This window comes from Oncorhynchus clarkii, chromosome 22 (assembly GCF_045791955.1).
Source record: "Oncorhynchus clarkii lewisi isolate Uvic-CL-2024 chromosome 22, UVic_Ocla_1.0, whole genome shotgun sequence".
NCBI classification, from domain to species: Eukaryota; Metazoa; Chordata; class Actinopteri; order Salmoniformes; family Salmonidae; genus Oncorhynchus; species Oncorhynchus clarkii.
The window spans coordinates 33,453,143-33,468,653 of NC_092168.1; the positions used below are offsets into that span (position 1 = coordinate 33,453,143).

At 45.7% G+C, this 15,511-nt stretch overlaps 1 protein-coding gene across 14 annotated transcripts in view; it reads left to right on the forward strand.

Annotated features, from left to right (window-relative positions):
- The window catches only part of LOC139380814 (microtubule-associated protein 2-like), a 169,326-nt gene that overhangs the window by 126,450 nt on the left and 27,365 nt on the right, over positions 1–15,511 (forward strand). For 12 of the 14 annotated variants that reach the window (XM_071123879.1, XM_071123882.1, XM_071123885.1 and 9 more), the window contains 5 exons: positions 1,779–1,865; positions 2,737–2,814; positions 9,867–13,349; positions 14,316–14,576; positions 15,119–15,262. In XM_071123879.1, coding sequence (XP_070979980.1) covers positions 1,779–1,865; positions 2,737–2,814; positions 9,867–13,349; positions 14,316–14,576; positions 15,119–15,262 — 4,053 coding nt within the window. Of the gene's footprint in view, positions 1–1,778; positions 1,866–2,736; positions 2,815–4,439; positions 4,662–8,380; positions 8,708–9,436; positions 9,706–9,866; positions 13,350–14,315; positions 14,577–15,118; positions 15,263–15,511 lie in introns of those variants that run through there. The other 2 variants (XM_071123892.1, XM_071123891.1) reach the window with 2 other exon arrangements.

The following is a 15,511-nucleotide window of genomic DNA, read 5'->3' on the forward strand; positions in this document are numbered from 1 at the left end:
TGACTGCAGTGACACTTGGGTTTGGCAGTGGTACGTATTTGGCCATGTATGTATGACACTCTCCTTTTCACTCTAAAATGGAGCCACAGAAACGCAGGATCATTTGAGTGGGTGAGTGTGCTGTGTGAGTGTTCCCAGAAGACGCGCGTGTGTGTCTGGTGGGTGGAAAATGGTCCTGAAACAGCTCCACGTCGTGACCACCAAAGCTCTCCACCGCCAAATAACTATTCCCACTGAAATACACCGTTGCCATGTCAATTACACTGTTTAGAAGACGGACATTTTCAAAAACACTAAATGATGACAGTTAAACTCATGAATGTAAAATATATGACATGATATGGATGTAGACTATATATTGGAGTCCATATACACAGGAATCATGGATGTATGGCTGTCCAATTACAACATACTGTATATCCACAAACCCTACCCACACACATGCACATACTAGGGCTGGGAAGTACCAGGGACCTCACGATACTTAGGTGCCATCTACGATATGTATTGCGATTTGATACTGCAATGATATTGTGATTCATTGTTCCAAACATATTGCTCACTATATGTCTGCTGCAGAGAGATGAGAGAGCCATGATAACATGACCAGTTATGGAAATAAAGGAGCTGGAAACATGTTTGACTCACCATTTAGAAAGAAGATTGAGACCAAGCTATAGAATAGTGGTTGATCTTTTTTGGTTACTGTACCACCAACAGAATTTTGCTCTGCCCGGTGTAGCCCTGAATGTACCCCCTCATGTGCATTTGACCAGTAGGCCTATGATCTCATGAGTCTTCTCAAGTACCCCCTGGGGATAGGTCCTAGTACTCCTGGTTGGGAACCACTGCTATAGAAGGAAAAATACAGCCGACTAGCGCTAGCTAACATTAAAACTGGAATCCTTAATGGTGAAACTACCATGTCGGTTTGCATTATTACAACAACAAAGACATTCCCACAAACAATGAATACTGTTGATTTACCTTGGACATCATTGCACGTGCGTTAGAACAGCATCATATGACGTTCCACCAGAGCTCCCCACTTTTGCTTCGTCAACAAAAACATTTTATGTTAGGACAAATAATGTCTGACAGTTTTTAAACCTCGAATACACTACTGCTGTGCAGGAACATTCTCAGCAACAAAATAGTGATCAAATTAAGATCCTACATCTTTAGGTCTAATGGGTAAAGATATAATCTAGATAAAATAGTTTCTGACCAGTGTAGGGTATCTGGGTCGTATTCATTAGTGCACACCGTAGCAAAACATTTTCCAACGAAAAAAGAAACATGCTTCCTTTGCTTTCGTTTGGTTCATAGTTAGTACGACCCTGGGCAGACCACACAATTGTTGGCTCAAAGTTATCTGCCAATCACAGGCCCAGGCCCAAGACCATTTCTGATTGGCTAGTAGTTGTGGCTGCTGTCTTCCTGCCTGAAACTGTGTTTCCATGGTGATTTCTGCAGTTAGAACGCTGCCAATGCTCCAAGTATAGATTGAAGTATAGATTATTTATTTTTTTGGTTCTCTGCATACCTGTATTAAACAATTTTCTTTCTGTCTATCTAAGGCTATCATTAAATGCATTATCAATCAATAAGGACAGACCTCAAGTTAATATTTAATTTACACACGATGATTGACAAGATATGGTTGGTTATGCATGTCACTGACATCTGTGTGTGTGGTGTATGTGTGTGTGTGTGTGTGTGTGTGTGTGTGTGTGTGTGTGTGTGTGTGTGTGTGTGTGTGTGTGTGTGTGTCACAGAGCAAGTATCTGCGCGGATCGTGCAGGAGGTGACAGCCGAGGCAGTGGCAGTACTGAAGGGAGAACAGGAGACAAGACTGCCCTCAGGTACGCACACACATACATGCATGTACACACACACACACACACACACACACACACACACACACACACACACACACACACACTCTTGACATGTCCCGGCCTTCCCCACCCCTCCAGAAGACGCATAGTGATTCTGAGTGTGAAACAAGAGGTCCTTTTGGCCGATGTCAGTGGACAGAAATGGTGCTGTTGGTGGTATGCGGGTAGGGGTTAGAGAGCCATGTCAGGTCCGGACAGCTGTCAGAGTAGATCTACCATGGTGGTAGTGCTGGGGGAGTAAGCCCAGAGCAGAGCATATCCCAGATCAGCCCTCTGGAGGCCATATAGCAACACTGACCCTCAACATGCCTCTCTCTATCCCCGGATGCGACGTCTGTCTGTCAGCACATCTATGGCATCATACATCTATGGAGGGTTAGTGTGTGAGCCAGCCTTGACGTCACTGAAGGGAAGGTTGTAAGGACTATGCTGTTTTTTTATTATTCTCAATTGCTTTAAATGGGTTGTCTGTTATAAGAATGCCTGTAATGTACTTGTATTACAACTGTTAGCTAATTTACTATTACAGTTCATCACATTTCCATCAGATAATGCTCATTGGAGGAATTACGCAGCAGAAAACAGCCATTATAGTATTTATTCACATCTTTACTATTTACAGTGACTTTCAGAGGATTAACCAGAGATAGAGCGATATATAGGGGGAGGGAGAGGGAGAGGTAGGGAGAGAGAGAAAGAGAGAGAGGTAGGGAGAGAGAGACACTCCAGGCTTCATCAGCTACTACCTTGACGCACACATGCACAGATACACACACACTAGCTGTTTCCAAATGTCACTCCCTATACATTGTCTCCTCTGTCTGGTTTTCTGTAGTTGAAGACGCGGCAAACCTGCCTCCCTCCCCTCCTCCCTCACCTGCTGCTGAACACTGCTTTGGACCCCTGGATCAAGGTAAGGTCCTGAGAGAGAGATGAAGGAGAGAGATGAGGTAGAGAGAGAGAGAGAGAGAGAGAGAGGGAGAGAGAGATGTGTTATCATCATGAGTGAATGTGAAGTAGAGTTGTATTTGACCGTGCTGAGACGAGTTGGAACCCCATTCCACTGCCCCATTGGAGGATACTGTATATGTCACCTTCAGAAGAACCAATCACAGAGGCTCCCTACCTGGGTCATATGGTTACACAGAAAAAGGAAACCAAACACAGGAAGTGTTTCTTAGACATTCATTCTCTTTGAACAGAAGTCCTCTCCCTTCTCCTCATTTTCCTTTTTACCCCGGATTTAGAAATGCTTTCACCTTAATCACTTCTTTACCTCAATCCCTCCATCCACCAGCCCATACTCCTTCATCCTCCCCATTCCCTGATCATTCGTCTTGGAATGCCAGTGCATGACCTTCGCATGACCTCACCCATCCTCACTCTTCCTCACCCCCCACCGGCATCCTTCCTCTCCCCTGACTTTCATCATCCACCCCTCCTGTCCTTGCAGATATAACTCTTGTAGCCTGTTTGCCTTCCTAACCTCTCTTGTTTCCACTTATGTGTATTTGTCTTTATTCTTCTGTCCTGTGTTTAAGCATGTCTTCTTGTTAGTTTTCCTTGTTCTCTGCCCATGCTTGTTTGTCTTCCTGGTTTGTTTCTGATCGTGCCTGACCTGATCTGTGTTTGTTTAGTCTGACTGCAGTGGACATGTGACCTATGACAGAGACTGTGGAAGGGGCCAGCCATGCTCAGACAGACTGGTGGTTGAATTTACATGTTAGCTACATAGCTTCCTGATGTTCAGAAAATGGAAACTCCCTCTGTTCCTATCTTATTACGTAGAAATCTCCCTTATATTTACATATCTTTATCAATTCCTATAGAAATTGAAGTATGTTTATAAAAGAACACTTTGGCACCACTGTTTTACTCGGGGCAGTGAGTAAATACCTCAGCCAGCAAGCAAAGTTGTCGGCCCACTGGCAGCACTACAGCACTGCTCATCAGCACTGCAGCAGCTTTCAATGGATGTCATTGTTACATTGCTTTACATCACAGTCACTGTTCAATTGTTCAGAATATGTGGCCCCATCTTCTCTCTGATTATGGCAGACCCCAAACTCAGTCACTTTCAGTTGCTGGTCACTGTCCTTGTGTCTTTGTCTTGTTGCTTCTTTCTCTCTCTCTCTCTCTCTCTCTCTCTCTCTCTCTCTTTCACCCTTTGTCTTAGTTTTCCCTTGTTCTCTCAATCTTTTTTTTCTCTTTATCTCTACTACTTTCTCTTCCTCGCTCTCATCAGTCTCTCTCTTTCTCCCCAACACTAAGTCCCTCTATACCCCCTTCTCCATCCCTTCCTACCTCCCTGTGTGTTTCTCTGTGTGTGTCCAGATTTCCCCTGCAGTACGTTCTTCTCCTGTGTGCCTGTTGTTTGTCCCTCTACCTCCCTCCCCCTTCCCCTTCCTCAATTTCTTTCCCTCCCTGTCTGTTTCTCTGTGAGTCTTTCCCTCTCCCTCTCCCTGTCTGTCTCTCTCTCTGTGTGTGTCCAGATTTCCCCTGCAGTACGTTCTTCTCCTGTGTGTCTGTTGTTTGTAGATGTAGGGGATGAGGAGGAGGAGGCCTGCCCTCTCCACCACTTCCAAAATTCTCGGGAGAGGTGCAAGTTCCTCGCCCCCTCCATCTCTGTGTCTATGCCCGAGGATGACCCCTACCACTCTGACGAGGAATACTATGATCACCCCTTGTTCAGCCCTGAGTGGGATCGCTCGGTCTCCTCTCGGCCCTCAGTGCCGGCCGCTGCCTTTAGACAGATCCAAGGTGAACCGCGCATGGTTCCTCTACGTACGCCATTCTTCCTTCCTATCTTCCCTTCTTCCTCCTACCTTCCTCTTTCTCCCTCTCTTTTACCCCCGATCCCCCTTTTCTGTGGTTCGACCAATAACCTCCGTCTTTCCTTCCGTCCGTCCGTCCGTCCGTCCGTGTGTTTGTTTCTGTTCCTGTGGTGTCAATTAGTTCAAAGAATCTGAGCACTTTCATGTTTTGTGATGTTTAGATGATCTAGTTTGTTGTGATTTATCTCAATCAAAGCCATTTGTTCACTGTAGTCGACTTTGCCTCCGGAAGCATCCCCATCACTTATCAAAGTGATCCGATGAATATAAATATAACTGATTTCATTTTTAATTTGAACACAAATTTGCCTGAGAAAATGTTTAAACCTACATGTGCATACTTGCAAGGATGCATATCATAAAATGTTTATGCATATAGGTTAAAAAAAATGCCATATGCAAATCACTTAAACAGAGTGGCATGCAGGCGCAGAACTTGCTGTGGTCCAAATGGCTTGCAGCAATATACAGAGGTGCATGAACTAAGACTTGTTCCATGCACATGTTTTCCTCTCTGCCGGTCTGTGACATCTTCATGCCATGTGTTATGTCTCTGTCTGTCATCGCTCCCTCAAAGACAAACTCATTCCTGAGCCCACCCTTCTCATGTGTCCCATCACCCACACACACACACACACACACACACACACACACACACACACACACACTCACACTCACACACACACACACACACACACACACACACACACACACACTCACACTCACACACACACACACACACACACACACACACACACACACACACACACACACACACACACACACATACACACACACACACACACACACACACACACACACACACACACACACACACACACACACACACACACACACACACACACACACACACACACACACACACACACACACACACACACACACACACACACACACACACACACACACACACACACACACACACACACACACACACACGTTGTAGATCACCGGATCCACAGGACGATGTTCAGCTCAACACAAACACGCACTGCACTGCAAATACACACACATGCTCTCAGAGGACACACAGCACACACACTCTCAATACGCTCTCTCACAACTTCAAAGGCTTATAGTATTAGTCGACAAAGACAAGTCCTTAGCACCTCATCAAGGCTGAAGTTAATGTTTTCTGTAGTAGGCTGGATGAAGGGGCTCCATGTACCACAAACATCGGAGGGATTCGGAAGGTGGCTTGGTCCCTTGCAATTTTACACTTTTCAAACACCTGAAACAGCTTTTTGCAATATAGGGCCATAATTAATATGCTTAATTCTATGTAAAAAAATATGTGTATTTTTCTGCATATCCAAGCATATCTCTTGAGCTATCTATATCCTCCTGACTGCAGTTAAATATGCTTCTCTGCATCTGCTAAAATCTGGGTAAAAGATTAAAAGGAATGTGAGACTTATTCAGTACATTTAGCTATTGCTTGCTTTTCTAAAGTTTGCCAACAGGCATCCTAGCTTAGATAGTTAGACAAGTTAGAAAAACTAACTTGGGGCTCCCAAGTTAGCTAGCTCAGCTAGCTGAACCGAACGAGTGTGCTCGCATACTCTCTTAAAAGACCTTTGCTTGAAAAACGAATAAAAGGCGGCAATAGTTCTGTTTGTCTGTTTTGAGACACCATAGCCAGTATATACTTCTTACAAATACAATTAATCTAAGATAATTAATGACAGATTTCTTAGAGGTTTGGTGCAGTATTTCCCAAGTAAACAAATGTACGAGTCCGAGTCATCTCTCGTTGAATGACAATATGTACTTCATTGAAGAAACCCTACTATTGGCCAAATCATTAACAAGGGGGCGTAGTCTTCGGCTACCGACAGGCTTGCCTCAAGAAAAACATGTGTGTGCCCGAACAGCCATAAAAACTCTTGCCAAAGTCCAAAACGAAGAAAAACGTCACAAAATGTCATCATAATATAGTGTATGCACTAACTGTTCCAAACTGTTTCGGCCGAGAAGCGTGCGGACGCCATAAGGCATCAGTCCTCCTCTCTATCTCCTCTTCCTGTGCAGAGAGTGCCCCTGCTGTGATGTGACCCAGCAGGCTGTACACTGCTGCCACATCCAGTCACTGCCCTGCTCCATAGACACACACAGACACACAGCAGCCCAGCCGCCTGGCGTAATATAAAACCCTGAGCACCGTGCCGCATGGCGAGGGCAGGCGTAACGCTGCTGCATAAAGCCTGTTGGGTTGAGCAGCATCTTTCTGCCTCTAAGCAGGATTCCAGAATCTCAATTTGCAACTCATAGTCAACATGACAGCTTAGGAGTTAGGAGCAGAGGCACCCCCGGCCCAGAGTTAAAGAAATCAATCGCACATCACTGTGCAGAGCATCCTCCGCATGCAGAACAGTACTGCAACGCTGTATACTGTAGCCCCTTAATCCACAGGGAATGGATTAGGAAGACGCAATAGAATTATCGAACTTCAGGTGTGTGTGCTGATCACATAGGGAGGATGTGAGGATATGCTTGTTGGGGATCTGTTTCGTAACTTCTAATAGTTTGGGTTTGGAGGATGGATTACTGATCCAGGGCTGATCCTAGAACAGTGATTAAGGACATGTTCTCCTTGGAGCCACTGTCTGTCTGCCTCTGCATACGCTACACTATCTAGAACCTGAAAGTTTTTTTGGGCTGTGGCCATAGGAGAATCCTTTGAAGAACCTGTTTTGGTTCCAGGTAGAACCTTTTTTGGTTCCTTGTAGAACCCTTTCCAGGGAGGGTTCTACATGGAAACAAAAAAGTTTCTACACGAAACCAAAACGGGTTTTAACTGGATATAAAAATGGTTTCTTATGGGGACAGCCGAAGAACCCTTTTGGAACATAGTGCCCACACCCCACTATCCATCACATGGATCAACTCAGGTTATGGTTTCAGAACTTGGATGCGGTGAGAGTAGGATTTCTGATATATTTCTGTGGCTCTTCTCTCAACTGACAATGGGAAGGCCAAGTCCACTTAATGTAGAATGTACTGTATGTATAGCTACAGTGCACAACTTTGCTTGCAAAAGACTGTTATGGTGTATCACGCATGCATTTTGTTACAGATAAAGGTATGTTTGAATGGAAATAGCCTGATGTGGTGTGTCGGCATGGTGCGTGTGTGACAGAGAGAGACAAACTATGGCCATTGTGTGCATTTTGATAACATCGATCCACAGCAGATTTTACAGACAGGTGAGGTGAGGGTTCTTTTATAGCCTGACGAAAACCTTTGGGTTCACGCTGTCACAATTGCACTCAATAAAACTACAAGAATATTCAACAGTGTGCTGGACCAGTATCTAATCTTTCTTTCAGGATGATTTTATATCTTTAATATAAAGAAAAGCCTCTGAATGCTTAAACTCTATGATCCAAAACATCCCATACAGTCCAAACCCAAACAAACCACATGACCGGGGGAGAAACGTCACTCACTCATACGCTACAACATCTGTGACCAGTGCATCTATCTCTGTCTACAATAGATTCTATACAGTATACACCGTGAGCCACCTTTACAGAGCTGAAAGTGTCCCACCGATTTGTACCTGTGTAACCCAAGTCTGTGTTGCCAACCCGTAGTCTTGATGTCTACCTCTTTTATACAAAGTAGAGACCGTCGAGGCTCTTACAGACACATTCGAGGAGGAGGAGGAGGAGGAGGAGGAGGAGGAAGAGGTGTTGATGTTGGAGGAGGAGATGGAAGGGGCAGCAGCAGAAATCGCAGCAGCTCTTGAGGAGCTGTGGAGTGGGGATGAGCCTGAGCTGGACAGCCCCCCAGCCGAGCCCTTAGAGCAGGCAGAGGCCATAGGCGAGGCCCATACTGTGCCACCCATACAGGCCGAGGCAGCTAGTGCCGCCCCAGAAGGCCCTAACGGGAGGGTGGAGGAGGAAGAGGTGGCAGAGGCTGAGGGGGAGGAGGAGAGTCTTGAGGAAGGTGTGTCTGTCTGTCCTCTCTCTCCTCTCCCAGGCTGCATGTTATTGTATTGTGTGTAGACAATAATATAATTTAGGCTTTAAGGGAATCCCCCCCCCGCTACGCTCTGCTCAAGGCTGGAGCCATGTTTTAAATCGTTCTTCCTGATTCCTCCTTTTTGCTTTCTCTTTGCTTTTGTTTTCAGTTTTTAGCTGCAATTTTTGAGGCCGGGCTTTTCGTGTCTGTGTGTTAATGAAATGTCGCCGATCCTCCCAACCAAGCTTTCCCTTCTCTGATGCTACTTACCGATGCATTGATGTCTCATTGGTGTTAACCCATTGCTCAGTGTCTTTCTGCCAGTGATGTTTGCCATTAAAATGCCTCATTTATATAGCATGTAAATCACTCGTTCTCTATTGGATTCAGCTGTGTTTTGTAATAATATCAATATCAAGTGTTTTTATTGCCATTTCACTGGTTTTCATATTTTAGATATTGTGTCAATAGTGTTATTCTGTCATTTTTCCTATTGTTGAAATATATTTATGTCTTAGTTGATCTTAATAACATTATACTTGAAATAAAATTTGAACTTATACAACTTATTCTAGGAAAATTTGATGATAGATGATTGTCCATTGTCCTCAAAGGTAATAGTTGAATATGTAATCAAAAATCATCAATCAGGGTGTAAAGCAGACATTTAGCTAAATGCAAATCATTAGGATTTCTCCATAAAGCCTGGAAATAATGACAGAAAGGCTATTATTTTACCCTTTATTAGATATGTAAAGTTGTCAATTCCATTTCTCATTGCTTGGTTCTTCTCATCCATCAACGCCATGGCTGCCTGCACATTCCGGTTCCGTCATTCCGGTTCCATAACGTTCCGTCACGTTCCATGCCATTGTTTCGTCCATCAGTGAGTGGGTTCCGCCTCATGGGTTCCGCCTCATGGGTTCCGCCTCATGCTCCTGTCCTGCCTCAGTGATGCGCGATGCTCTTTGTATTGTGCTACAGTAAGTGATAACAGGCTTTGAGTCTGGAGCAGAGCTTTGCCTGTGTCTGTGATAGTATGGCTGGCCCTGGTTAAAATGGCTGACCTAAAACAAAGTAGCCTACCTTTAATAGCTGAATGTTGAAGCAAAACCAAACAAACTACTAAAGATTTAACTTACAGCCTTGAAGATGGACACGGACAAACCAGACAGCGAGAGGAGTGGATCCCTCAGCCCAGACTTCACTGAACAAGAGAGTCCAGCTTTCCTCAGCAGGGACCACACAGCAGCACCCCTGATCCCCAAAACGGACATGGCTTCCCCTTCCCCTTCTCTGTCCCCTTTACCTTCAAACAGCCAGAGCCAAGCCAAAGAGCTTAGCAAAATGTCTATACTGGATGAACCTAAAACAGTCTCAGAGAAGCAGCCGTCAGTGGAAGTTCTTGAGTCCAGTAACCTCACGACGGATTCAGGGTCTGGGTTCACTACAGCTGGAGACCAAGGTCAAGGACAAGGGGTCCCATCTGACTCTAACAAAGACAAATCGGGCATGTCAGCTTATTTCGAGACTTCGGCCCTGAAGCCAGACGAGGGATCCAAGGGGGTTCAAGCAGAAGGTTATTATGAACTGAGCACCGCAGGAAAAGAGAAGGTCTTAGGGAGCAGTTCCCCAACAGTTCCGTCACCCCTTGAGATCAACTACAGCATGCTGGCACAAACACAGTCAGTGGAGGAGAAATCAGACACGATGGGAGATCAAAAGGAGACCTTACCGGCCCTGGACAGGAGTAACGAATGTAGGCTGTCTCCTGGGAAGCTGGCCCTGGATCAAAGAAGCTACTCTCTCAACATTACGATTGGATCGATGGATCCCAGTGGTCATGGACGACCTAGAAACTTCTCCCCACTGGCCACGGATATCATGTCTTTTACCAGCGGCAGTCTGGAGGAGTCTGCCAACTATCTCCCAGTCACCACCCCATCTGTGGAGAAGGAGCCACCACCCTTCCGTCCCCTGATCCTGGAGACGGCAGCCTCAGTCACGTCCGACTCTTCATCTCCTCCCCACAACACAGCAACAGAGACCCCTGGTGAAAAGACCAGCCCCCAGGGGTCAGAGTCCCCAGAATCTCCCTTCCCACCCAAATACTACTACAAAAACGGGACAGTCATGGCTCCTGACCTACCTGAAATGCTGGACCTTGCGGGAAGCAGGTCTAGACTGGCTTCTGAGAACACTGACCCTGAGATCATGAGGAGGAAGTCTGTCCCTGTGGACGCCCAAGTCCTTGGCAGCGACTCCCTGGCTAACCTGGTTCTGGGGGACCAGAGTCAGAACCAGAGTCTTGCCAAGAGTGAGAGCCAGCTGGAGGAGTTGGGTTACTGTGTGTTCAGTGAGTACTCAGGGCCCATGCCTTCCCCTGCTGACCTCCATAGTCCCATTGACTCCCCGCCCCAGCGCTTTACCCCTATGGCTCTGGAGGAAAAGATGGCGGAGGAGAAACTGAAAATCGATGCCAGAGACAAACTAGCCGAAGACGAGAAGACCAGTCAGTTAGCTGAGAGCGCCGGTTCCAAAGAAAAAGAAGAAACCAAACAAATGGGACAGAAGGATTCAGCTTCAGAGGAAAAAGACAACAAAAAGATCAGCCATGAAAATGCTTCCATGGAAAACCAAAAAGATAAACCAGCTTCAGCTGTGAAGTCAGCCGAGTCCTTTGTAACTCCTACAGTGACGGTTACCCTGGAAGAGGAGGAGAAGCTAGGAGACAACGGACCCGAGACAGATGCTGAGATGGCTGCCTATGAGAGGCAGATCCGCCGGCTGGAGATGGAGGACAGGCCCCTGAGCATGGAGGAGGAGCGGGAGCTGCAGGAGCTCAGGGAGAAAGTGAAGGACAAGTTCCTGGTGCACCAGGAGGCATACGAGGAGGTGGATGCTGAAGACGTCTACCAACTGACTGGAGTTGCCAAGGACAGGATCGGCAGGCCCGTTAGGCCCTCCCCAGCCTCCTCTGTGGAGAGTACCACAGAAGAAGACAATGTTTCAGTTACGGAGACAGAGAAACCTAAACAGACGGGAGGTCAGACAACGCCAAAGAAGGTTGACATCATGGTGATGTCTCCATCTGTGTCAGTTGGTGGTTCGAGCACCACAGAAGAAGACAAGGTTTTAGTTACGGAGACAGAGAAACCTAAGCAGACAGGAGGTCAGACACCACCAACAAAGCTTGACGTCATGGCAACGTCTCCATCTGTGTCAGGTGATGGTGTAAGCGCCACAGAAGAAGACACGGTTCCTGTTATGGAGACAGAGGAACCTAAACAGAATGGAGGTCAGACAACGCCAACGAAGGTTGACATCATGGTGACTTCTCCATCTGTGTCAGGTGATGGTGTGAGCACCACAGAAGAAGAAAAGGTTCCAGTTTTGGAAATAGAGAAACCTAAACAGACGGGAGGTCAGACAACACCAACCAAGGTTGACATCATGGTAACTTCTCCATCTGTGTCAGGTGATGGTGTGAGCACCACAGAAGAAGACAAGGTTCCAGTTATGGAAATAGAGAAACCTAAACAGACGGGAGGTCAGACAACACCAACCAAGGTTGACATCATGGTGACTTCTCCGTCTGTGTCAGTTGATGGTGTGAGCACCACAGAAGAAGACAAGATTTCAATTACGGAGACAGAGAAACCTAAACAGACAGGAGGTCAGACAACACCAACAAAGCTTAACGTCATGGTGACGTCTCCCTCTGTGTCAGGTGAGGGTGTGAGCACCACAGAAGAAGACAAGGTTCCAGTTACGGAAATAGAGAAACCTAAACAGAATGGAGGTCAGATGACGCCAACAAAGATTGACGTCATGGTGACGTCTCCCTCTGTGTCAGGTGATGGTGTGAGCACCACAGAAGAAGAAAATGTTTCAGTTATGGAAATAGAGAAACCTAAACAGACGGGAGGTCAGACAACGCCAACAAAGATTGACGTTATGATGACGTCTCCATCTGTGTCAGGTGGTGGTGTGAGCACCACAGAAGAAGATGACGAGAAAGTTAGCAAAGAGGAGCTGAAGGAGCAGGTTGTAGAGGTCAAAGAGAGGACCATGGAAGAAAATAAAAAGGTAGAGGGGGAGGAGGAGGATACAGAGCAGGCAGTGGAACCAGATGAAATCATGATAAAGATAAAACCATCAATGCCTGTAGAGAAAGAAGAGAAGGTTGAGAAGGATAGAATGACAAACAAGGAGAAAGAGGAGGAGGAAGATAGCAAAGTTCTGGCAGGGGCAGGAGCAGCGGTGATTGATGTTCCAGAACCCAGAGCTGCCATAGAGTCAGTGGTGACTGTAGAAGATGACTTCATCACTGTAGTCCAGACCATCGACGAGGGTGAGGAGCCAGGACACAGCGTGCGGTTTTCCGCTCCGCCCGAGCCTGAGACACCAGAGGAGGAGGAGGAGGAGTCCCAGGAGGTGGAGATCATGGAAGCAGCTAGTCTAGAGGAGGTGGGGGATGTCTCAGAGGAGGTCCTTGAGAAGGAGGTGCAGGCCTCCCCAGAGAAGGAGGTGCAGTTGGAGACCGAGGGACAGACAGAGAGCTACGACAGAGACGAGACCACCATGGACGACTCCATCCTAGACAGCTCTTGGGTCGATACTCAAGGTGAGATTTCTCTCTGTTATAATCCAATAATACATGTTTCAATGACAGATAAATTACATGTTTAATGACCACAAATAATAATATAATCAGTGGTTAGAGAAATGCAATAGTATAGTCAATATGTGACCGTCTCGATTCGGTCCAATGTAGCAACATTTGTAATGGTGTTTTTTAAATTTGATAAAAGTAGACTCAGAGCTACAAAATGGCATATCATACACTACAGTTGAAGAACAATGGGAAAGTAATTCTGCTTTGAAAGTTGATAAATTTGTTACCTCACTTTTGACAAAATGGCCCGTTAATGTTTTGGTAAACCTACTGGAAAGCTCTTCTTTGTCTACACCCATTTAGCATCGTTCACACCTCTTAAGCAGTAGCTCCTCCCATGTCCTTTAAGGATGCACAGCAACCAAAGATTTCAAGACTAAAAGTGGTGAATGTAGTAGCAAAAAGTAGTCTTAAAAATACACTTTATCTAGTCCTTGGCCTATATCCTAATCTGATATCTTAGTCATGTTGTTCTTCACATTACTATCTGTAGTAAACAATCACTATATAAAAAAAAAACGCCTCCCGAGTGGTGCAGCGGTCCAAGGCACTGCATCTACAGACCTGGGTTCGATCCCAGGCTGTATCACAACCGGCCATGATTGGCCCAGTGTCGTCTGGGTTACGGGAGGGTTTGGCCGGGGGGAGGCATTACTTGGCTCATCGCACCCAAGTAATGCCTCTTTTTGAAGTAGGGACATGGGATAAACGCCTAGTTTCTTGAAATATATGGATCTGATACCTGTTCATGTTTATTACAATATTTTCACAGTGGAGACTTCATATTTCATCATGATAACAAAATTACACATCAACACTGTTTTATCCAGTTTATGAGTGTTATGGCCATATTGTGTGTTGTGTCCATATTACTACTGCATAATGATGACCTTACCATGTCTGTTTTGTACCTAGATCTCTCCACTGTCGATGTGGATGATGACATGAGCATGGCTGCCGAGCAGATCGAGCCCCTGAGAGCCGACCGGGTCCCAGCCCCACCAGTCAAGAAGTACAAGACTCTCCAGCAGCAGAACCAGGAAAAGCAGCCAGTGAAGCCCAAGGCTAAAAGCGGGCGTGTGAGGGGGCGCGAGGGGTGCGTCTCCACCCCTGAACGTAAACCCGTCCGCAAGGAGACTGTCTGTATCCCCAGGGAAGACATCAAGAAGAAAAAAGGTTCAGAACTACAGTATCTCTCCAAATCATTTTGTTACTCTATTTATGTAATTTTTGTAAATGATTTGTAGTTATACATTATTAATTGACAGGTGATTAAATTCTCTTTGATTTGAAGTGGTGTAGATCTCCATTCAGTTTGTTACTCTAGAGGGCCAGATTCCCAGATACTTCAGTGGAGAATCTCGATTGAAATAGCTTTATAGTCCAGGACTGGATATGTGTCTGGGAAACCAATAATTAATAACATTTCTATATAGTTCTTTGTAGTTATATATTATTAATTGACATATTTTGTTATTCTCTTTCATTCTAATTGTCAAATATTATCATCTTTAAAAGCCTTTAAGATCTCAGATGAATGTTAACTGGCATTCAGAGAGCCTTTCTTAGTGGGTGTCTGTACTACCAAACCTTTGTGCCACACTATGTCCTTTCCTTCATTTTCTCTCTTTGACTATCTCTCACTCTTCCTTCTGATGCTACTTGTACATTCTTCCTTTTTTCTCTTTGACTATGTCTCTACCTCATCCTTCTCCTAGCCGTGAACAAGAAGACTGAGCTGACTAAGAAAGCAGAGACGCGCTCCTCTCCATCCCGGAAGAGTGTGTTAAAGCCTACTGCGGTCCGACATCCAAGTCCCGCCCAGCCCCAACCCCACCCCTGTGCTAGGAGGAAACCTACAGGTGACCAACCACTCCTGGGTTTCGTCCCAAATGGCACCCTATTCTCTATAGGGCCTGTAGGACATGGTCAAAAGTAGCTCACTAAATAGGAAATAGGGTGCCATTTGGAATGCAGTCCCGCTGGCTGGGCCAGGGAGGCATCTGCAAAGTGGCTGCAAATATCAACATTCTCATCTCATCAATAAATCAAATGTTTTAATAAAGCCATTTTTACATCAGCAGTTTCACAAAGTACTTGACATTAACCTC